Source organism: Polyodon spathula, chromosome 1, assembly GCF_017654505.1.
Source record: "Polyodon spathula isolate WHYD16114869_AA chromosome 1, ASM1765450v1, whole genome shotgun sequence".
NCBI lineage: Eukaryota > Metazoa > Chordata > Actinopteri > Acipenseriformes > Polyodontidae > Polyodon > Polyodon spathula.
In genome coordinates this window covers 57,285,595-57,295,094 of record NC_054534.1, presented here as the reverse complement: position 1 = coordinate 57,295,094, position 9,500 = coordinate 57,285,595, and the positions used below count along the sequence as shown (strand labels likewise).

Genomic DNA, 9,500 nt, shown 5'->3' with positions numbered 1-9,500 from the left:
GTACAGTTCGATTAATAACGTATCAATACACGACATATCAAACTCACAATAAATATACACATTGTTGTGAGAGGTCTTTTAAAGTCTTTAAAAATTACTGACATTCCTTTCATCACATTTGACTAGAATTACAAGAAGCTTTTAGAGTTAAGGTGAGAGAAAGCAGTAGCTATAGGATTATGGGTAATCAGGATATCCAACTTTTATCAGTGTCTTTCACTTGGCAGAGTACTGATGAGCCCCAAACAGGGAGAAACATGTCTGCAGTTGCTGTACGAGTTTTAAAATGCTGTGAATGTAAAAGCCTTTTGGCTACTTTGATATGATTTGATTGGCTCTTGTAATGCTAAAATTTGCATATCCTGACTTGGCCACATATATATATATTATATATAATATATATATATAGATATTATATATTATATATATTACAATATCTATATCATTTAACAAAACTAAAACAAAACAATTGGATCTCTCCATGCGCAGGAATCACAGGATGAAGAGACACCTGGCGTGTTTTTCTTTTGCCATGTGTAATAGGCTTACACTACTCTTAAACCTTGAGGATTTCAAAGCATACAGCGCAGCGCCTGCAAGAATGAAAACCCCTGCCAAGCTGTAACACATTATTTAATTCTCTGCCATGACTGGAGTTGTTCTTTAGACATGTTTGTACTACTGCAACAGCTAATTCCTTTTTAAAAATATGTATTATGTCAGTTTGGAGGCTTACAAACTTTATTGTAGCGAGCCTTGGAATAAGACAATGCAGACAAGTTGAAAAATACTAACATCATTTTCAGGTGACTGAGCCCAAAATTTATATTGGAACTCAAGTATAAACCAGCCTATAAATGTGTTTTACTTTAAATACACCTCGTCCTACTTTGGACCTTTTAGGCATTTCTAAGAAATAGGGAATATCACCAAGCATTAAAGCTGTCAACCTTGAACACATTTCATTTCAGTGTAAGCTAGTTGCTACAGCAGTCTATAAACAGCATTAAGCTGGGATGCTGACTAAGAGCACTGGTTTGTTGTTCTAAAGTCATTATCGAGCAAACACAGGCTTAAAATAATAAACACTGTTTTAGGAACTGGTTTCTGTGGCTTTTGCTTGATGGTCAGTTTATAAAACTATACAAAGCCGAAGACAAAAAATGTTTCTCAAAAAAGTAGAATCTATACCCTAGTTCCCCATTTTAATGTTGCATTTTGAGAAATATCGCACCATGCTGTGGTAACTGTTAGAGGTAAACACTGTGCAACTATTATCGACAAGCTAAGTTCTGCATAGTACTAGCATGCTCAGTTTTGAGAGCGATTGACAATGTTGATTGACATATGGTTTTACTGTTTACTGGCTGCTGAACTGCAAAGTGTTAGACCAAGGGGGACGGCGGAGCTGTGCAACTTTCATATTGGCATGTGCCCAGTTCGGAACTGAATTTGGCAGGCAGTAAGGATTTTTGTTGTCAGCTTAGGTGAGAGAGACGCCCTGAAAAATTGTGGGAAAAAAACCTAAAGAAACAAGAAAACTGACCACAAACACAGCATAGCCTGACAAGAAACTAATGTGCACTGAACACATACTGCATCTAGTGCATGCTAATTCAGGTTATTGTGAAACACCACGGCACATAAAAAATAAATAAATACGTTTTTACAAACTAATATGGAAAAAAGTTCCACTCCCATTTCCTTTAATCTACTAAAGACTCCTCTCCCCAATAAAAAAAAGACTATTGTAAATGGAATTTGAGTGAATTCTAACCACATATAGTAATAATGAATTAAAACAAGTAATTATCCATATTTAATAGAAGTGAGGTCACCATACTGTGAAAGAAAAACAGAAATAAACTTCAATATTGTGGTACATTTAAAAAAAAAAAAAAAAAAAAAAAAAAAAAATAACAAACATAAATGTAATAATCAATTACCTTCTATTTCTATTCTAAATATATAATAATCCTGTCCAGCATCACTCTGAGCCAGGCACTCCAGTGTAATATTTCTATGCAGCTTGGAAACATTCATTCTGCTTTCGATTTGTCTTCTGCCGAAGGCTGGGCTCGATAGGTTGATGTTGACGCCCTCCTCCTTAGTAGCATTGGGTTGGCCAAAACAGCTAAAATAAATCATAATGATTATAAGTAAGGTTAAACCTTTTCCTAAAAAGGATAAGGTGTCAAAAACTATACCCCAAGGGTTACACAATTCCAAAATAGTTTTATCACCTAAATAGAGATGCATTAAAACTAGTGAGATTTGAAAAAGAAAATGCATTGTGAAATACTATCTTTAATGAGTGAAGGCTGCTTAAGATTAAGCACATTAAGAACAAACAGTTTGTTATATTTACAAACCACAAGCAATGTATTAATTTTGGCAAGGGTGTATTTATAATAATAAAGAAATGACATGCAAATAAAACCTCTTGGCCTCAGAAAAGATTTTCTTTGCAGAACACCTTATGTTGACTCAACAGTATTTTCTCAAACGAAGAGAGAAAGAGTACAGCTACGTTCGACAAAACAAGCTGCACATTTTTTCAGCATGGTGTCCATCAAAGTTTGAGGGAAAGAAATAAAAACACAATATGGGTCTGATTTTGAGAGAATGGATGCTTTTTCATATTGGGTATGAAAAACATTTCAACAACTTAAAGAGCAACTCGGTATGGGTATGAAATACCGCAGTCATCTTAACTAATGTTTTCTTCTTCCTGACTAGATTCACTTTGTGTATCATATTCTGTTTCAGTCATCACATCCTGTTGACATTTTAGCCTAAAGCACCCCTATCTGACACTTAACCCTCTTGTAGCTTGGGACAGTTGGTACACCAGAGTGTACACAGTAAGCTGTCCCCCTGCAACACTGGGCCTAGTTTTAGTCGGTGTATCAGCTGCACTATGAGATAAAACATGCTTTTTACAGGGGTCCTGCATCTCTATTCTGCATTGTACCTACAATATTTTGTATAAAACTTACCGCTTTTGAGGGCCCAGACAATAGTACCAGGACACTTTAGGAACTGGGTAGCCGGCTGCGATACACCGGACTATGCCACTAATTGGTCCGTCTTGCGAGATTATCTCTGGCTTACCTACAAGGTTTTAAAATAAATAAATAAACACTTTTGAGAAAAATGCTCTACAGTATATTATGTATTTAAAAAAAGCATTAAAGCATTAAAATAAAACTTACTTTTGACATGAACTGTAAATGTTTTACTGGAGGAGGTGTCTGAACTGGATGCATGAAAAGTGTAATTCCCTCCTTCTGTTCCTGTCAAACGCACGAGGTTCAGTTTGCTGCTGTACCTGTGCAGACGAAAGAACACATTTGCTTCTTGTGTCTTTGATTTGCAGCAGCATATAAGAAGGGTGGTTAGTGTTCTCATTAGACTCTTACCATACACAGATAATGTGAAGCCTATAAATCAATTCAATAAATGTTATTCACTAGAAACATATCTAATTGTCCTTGTTTGCTGACTAACAATACACTTATAGTTAACTATTGTGTACATTATTATTGTTATTATTATTATTATTAAATTATTTTTAAAACTAATTATGTTATTATCAGCACATGTACATAATAAAACAATGTCACTACCAAAACGAACAATACAGCCCTGCAGATTTAAACTTTTATCTGAGGAAGTCTGAGAAATTTGTGGAAGAGCAGAAAAATACAATATTTTTTTTTTTTAAATGTTATTCTTGAAAAAATCAGTAAAAGTCAATTCTGTGACCATGTACTAACAAACAAAATACAGAAAACTGTACATATAAAGCTGTAATTCTGTCTGGGTTTCTGGTGACACTGATAAATCACTCAAGCTGTTGCTTTCATGATTTATACTTTACCAACAAACCTTGAAAGAATTACAGCCTTATTATGTTTTATTATTATGTGTTTACCTATAGCCATTTTCATCTGAAGTGATAAAATGGTCAGAGTCATTCTGTAAAGTTACATTCATGTACATCCAGTACAGTTTGTCAGGCCGTGGGTATGCTGTAAATTCTACTGGCAGAATAAGGGTTTCTCCAGTGTTAACTTCGATAGTTCTGTCCCCAGGAATAGACATGTTTATGAATCCTGTCTCTAGTTTTCAGAATGAAGGAACATACAGTGATTAGAAATGTAATTTATAGCATAAAGCAGAGTAATAAACATAATACAGTGAAAAATGTTTAATAGAAACACTGGTTATTTGAATCATGCATCATTCATTTGCTGTTCAACCAAAACAAGATGTAACACAGATGAAAAAGGTTTCATTTCTAACAGCCAGGCATTTTTCAAAATTCTATAAACCTATAAATAGATTATGTTTTTCTTGTGTCTCTGCAGTAAGTCGCTGTTATTGCTTATGTAGCATAAATAAAAGATAAACTGAAGAAAAAGTAGATTTGAATTTACCTAAAACATTCAGTAACATTGAGGCTGAAGAGGATCCAAAGTGATTTTTTGCTTCACATCCATAATTCCCAGAATCAGTGGTATTTACAGAGTCAATGTGCAGAGTTGATTCCATTTCAAAGATGTTTAGTTTGGAACGAGAGTTATTTTTTTTTATTGGAGCCTTAAAATCAATAAAGAAATATTATGTCAATCAAAGAGCATTAAACATTTAGAAAGCATAACATGATTACCAGCAACATTAAAAAAAAAAAAAAAATAAATAAATTAAAAGTTTTAAGAACTTATTTAAAGAATTGAGAATAGAGAAGCCTCTCTAAAACAGCTGAAAAGGCTTTTGTGAACTGCAAGATAAGTCCATTTTAATTTACTCAATGAAGTTTGTAGTTCAGCTGTTTTCTACGGAACCCCTAAAGGGACATGGTCTTAATCTCGTGAGCATGTTAGTGCGTAATACTAGTAAGAGATTGTGGTTTGATTTTCTCTCCTTTTCAAATTTCTTTGCACAAGTGTCACTTTGGTAGATAAGCCATCATTTTGTGTTGCATTTGCACCCTCTTTCTGAAAATAAAAGCAGGATCAGACTCAGTCATTAATGTGTCAGTCCCAATAATAACTCGCAAGTCACTGAGACATACAAGACTCAATTTACTCCTCATCATTTAGACTTTCATGGCGTAAAACAGCTTCCTCTTGCGAGTTAGTCTTCAGGAGCTATAAACTGTTGTATGGCATAGCCTACTGTATCATGTAAAGGGCATCTTAATGATAAATAAGGATGATTAAGTTGCAAATCCTGAGTCATGGCTCAAATTACTTTTGCATTTTCTTTTATAACCAGATTAAATGTTCCAGACAGTAAGAGAATACAATTGGATGCAATAAATAACGTATTTACGGCAAAAGAGCCTAAAAGCACACCAGTGTTGCATCACTGTTATGCCATGAGGAGAATACAGTGCTTGTTCCCTAACCTACCCACGAGAACACCAGGGGCTGCTATTTCAAAACTTTGGTAATCGGATTTCTGCGTTTGATTTGGATTATATTGTGCAATTGGGTATTTCAAAACACCGAAGTGAGATCGAGATTACTGTGATCCGAATTTGGTTTTGGTAATCTCGATTAAATGTTGCAATTGTGTTTTTCAGAATTTAAAAGAGGAGATCACAATTACTTTGGTCCAAAATACCAGGATTATTGTTTGCTGCAGTCAGCAAGATATTAACTTGTGCGCACGAGATAGTGCCTGGTGAGCACGAGATAGTGTCTGGATTTTTCACAATGTCCCTTTTTGTAGTTTTCAGGGGGTTTATATGTTTATTTTTATTTTTTTTTTAAACAGCCTTAAAATATGCCTTGTGAAATTTTGTGAATTAGGCTAATAATCTCTTAATAAAATGAAATGTGTCCAGCTACTGCAGGTGTATTTTACTATCCACTGTTGGGCACAAATTTTGAACTCTAGCAATTTAGAATCCAGCGGGAGAAACATGCCACTACCTCCAACACCTCCCCTGGCACATGTGTACAGTGTTTCAAGCACGAAGAAGAGTATCTGGGAAAAGAGATCAAAAATGGTTCTCACCGCATTCTTGGGATAATTCCACTTCATCTCCATCTCGTGATCCACATTAAGAGTTTTGCATTTAACTTCAAACGCCTCACCTTCCTTTAGAATAACTTCAACTTTATCAAGACTAATAACTGGAGGCTGTACCTGAGCTGGAATAACAAAAAACATGTACTCAATGTTCTTAAAAGTTCTAATAAAGCTAAATAAGAATAATAATGATATAATTTAAGACACACAAAACTCTTCCACAATTAAAAAGGGATGAAAATGATATAATTTTGTTAAATATTACTGAAAATAGTTATCTTATAATCACATACAAATTACAGAATAGTATTCATACACCTAGTTAAATATTGTGCAGATATTTTATGTGAAAATATTAGTTCTTAATCTATAGTGTAAGCCCTTCATAAAATTTCAAAACCAAGACAAGTTAAATCAAATTAAATTTTCATATTAGCAAATCAAAACATTGGGATTTCATAACCTTTCCTGAGAACCATGCAACATTCACAACAGCATCATTAATTAATGTGACTGTCTCCTGTAGTCTACAAAGGAGGTATTCTCGCAATAAGATCATAGGCAAAACCTGAGAACACCATATCCACAATTGATATTGTAGGGGTACAGTCAGTACAAGACAGTAACAGTAAGAAATAAATGTGTTTTTAACAAAAAGACAATAGGTCTTCTTAAATAAGTGCATATTGTAGGTGTGTAAATTTGTGGAGCTATGAGCATATCCAAATCTTTGCTCTGCAAGTCCCTGCCCGAAGCAGTGTTCCTTCTGATCTCTATTTGAATAAAATATTTGCATTCAAAGCACACCTGCAGTTAGGTAAAACAGCGAATGCAAAACAAGCTTTTTGCAGCCAACCATTAAGGGTGATCAAGGGAGTGGTTAAAAAGCAACCAAATCCCTTTGTGTAACTTAGAATGTTTTGGTGTTGTTAATGTTTAAGTATCTCCCTCTGCTTTGCCTGCTTTTGGGTAATATTTATATATTCAGTTTTGGTAAATTGTTCCAGGGAGAATCAGACACGCCTTGCGGAAGAAAAAAAAAAAAAAAAAAAAAAAAAAGTCCTTCAAGTAGCAAATGTTACTTTGTCCTTGTCTTAACATTTTAGTGCAAGCATAGTTTCTGAAGATCTGTCATGTCAGGGCTCTTATAGACATTTGCAAAAACTTTCATGGAAGGTTTGGCATGATTCTAGAGACACGACTACAACCTCCCTTTGTCATTTGAATCCTAATTTGTTGTGCAAATCTGTACAAAACTATGGCATTCATCTTGCACGCATGATCATACCCTTTTTAATATCAAATAATTGCTCTTACCCGGATACACTTTTAAATTGTATGATTTCGACTTCCATATCTTCCCTCCATTTTGTTTGGCAGAACAAATATAGCATCCCTCAAAACTCTTCTGCGCATTTTTAATGGTGATACCCTTCTCAATATCAACAACAAATTTTAGATCCTTGGGAAGTGGATTCTCCCCGCACCTCTCCAGTTTGAAGTCTGTGACTTCAGGGTCTGTTACAAGACAACGAACAGCTGGATCCTCTCCTTCCTTTACTGAAAGATCCGTAACAATTGAAGGATAAAAAAGATTTTCAGGATCTGTAAAATATATATTTAGAATGTTTAGAGTGAAAAACGGCTTTGATTCAATAACAACAACAACAACAATAATAATAATAATAATAATAATAATAATAATAATAATAATAATAATAATAATAATAATAATAATAATAACCTTTTACAAACACGTAGACAGAGCTCTCAAGGGAAGAGTTATTACTGATGCAAATGTATCTACCCATGTTTCTGGGTTCTACATTTGTAATAACAATTTTACTGTAACCACCCTCCATCTTCACATTTCTTTTCAAGTTTATCCGTCTAGACCGTTCCAAAAACCACTGCACACCAGTGTTATCCTGGCATTGAAGTTCAATTTTCCCCCCTTTGATTACAACTAGACTGGATAAACTTGGCTTGATCACAGGCTTCGCTAAACCTGGAAAACAACAAATAAAACAGTTAGCTACATAAACTTTTTCACTGTCATACTGACAATACATTATAGAAACCACTATTCTAGATTAACAGAATTATTTGATCCATATCGTTTCAGCTATATAAAACTTTTAAAAATAATGTTTGAAGTCAATTTTTGAAGAGTTTAAAACAGAGCTTTGGAAATTTGATTTCCCGAGTAAACTCTCTGTATAACAGTTGAAAATGTCAATCAAAACAGTCTTTAAAAAGCCTTTAACAAATGATTCCTTCACACAGTCCTTAAAGTTTTGTGAATGGAGCTCAAGATCTGTGTCTCTATAGAAACGACTGCTGCATCACTTTTGCCTGCAAGCAGTCTAAAGAATGACTCAGTTTGTAGATATTCATGTCAAGGCTTGAATTCAATTACATGTGCCCTGTAGACTATGTGGAATGGTTCAGAAGTAATTTTGAAGATAAATACATTTTAGTTTTGACTTTCTATAAGTAACATCTAATTTCATTTTAAATTTGTTTTAACAGTACCAGTAAATAAGTGATACTACTCTGATACAATTATACTATTGCAGACAAATTTGTAACAAGAATCACATCCAATGAAAAAAGATCACCTTCAAAAGGGACACTTTAGGTACTATATCATTAGCACTTGCAATGTTTAAGCAAGTCATTCTGACAGTTTAAGCACTGCTTCCTTTAGATATTTAAACAAATATACCGTAAAGGCATCCGTGTAACCCAACCTACTGTATCACTGACATGCAGTACATTTAATCCTAACTGACACAATATATCCCTCACAGTGCAACAATAACATATGAATAAATAAATACCAACATTAGAATACTAGTATAGATTTAATTCACATTTGTACTGCTGATGTAATCCACCCCCATCAGTCACGTATCAACACAGTTAATAACTAGGAATGGTAAAGTAAAAAATAATTTGAATCAGTCTGCAATTATTTTCTTGTTTACACTGTATATATATAAACTGTGTGTGTGTATATATATATATATATATATATATATAGAGAGAGAGAGAGAGAGAGAGACACACACACACATACATACACAGGTGCACTACATATTGAGGAGGCAAGTTCCTGCCAAACAACATGGGTTTAAATGGGGAATTATTCTGGTTAAAACAGATGTATGGTTAAAACAGTTGTACGTTTTATTTGCGCAAATAAGGTACATCCAGGACAGTAAATGACAGTCAAGTTGTTGTTTACTTGTATTCTTCTGTTTCTGTTGGCACAGCCGTTGTACAGTTTAAAACGTGTAACACATACAATTTTAATGACTTTTAGCGAAAATATAATTTGCAAAACAGCACTACTTATTACATTGTATGGCCTACAGGGGCGTGTCTTGTGTGAGTAATAAACTCCTGTTCTTTGGCAGTTAAACTTTCTTCTGTTGTTTATAGTTTAAGGT

General features: G+C 34.1%; 1 protein-coding gene across 1 annotated transcript in view; it reads right to left on the bottom strand.

The window, feature by feature from the left end:
* kita (KIT proto-oncogene, receptor tyrosine kinase a) overlaps positions 1-9,500 on the bottom strand; it is a 29,035-nt gene that overhangs the window by 15,226 nt on the left and 4,309 nt on the right. Inside the window, exons 2-9 of the mRNA XM_041258195.1 lie at positions 7,790-8,053; positions 7,363-7,650; positions 6,031-6,167; positions 4,443-4,605; positions 3,938-4,124; positions 3,216-3,331; positions 3,000-3,114; positions 1,947-2,134 (exon numbers count right to left, since the gene is read on the bottom strand). Coding sequence (XP_041114129.1) covers positions 1,947-2,134; positions 3,000-3,114; positions 3,216-3,331; positions 3,938-4,124; positions 4,443-4,605; positions 6,031-6,167; positions 7,363-7,650; positions 7,790-8,053 — 1,458 coding nt within the window. The remainder of the gene's footprint in view (positions 1-1,946; positions 2,135-2,999; positions 3,115-3,215; positions 3,332-3,937; positions 4,125-4,442; positions 4,606-6,030; positions 6,168-7,362; positions 7,651-7,789; positions 8,054-9,500) is intronic.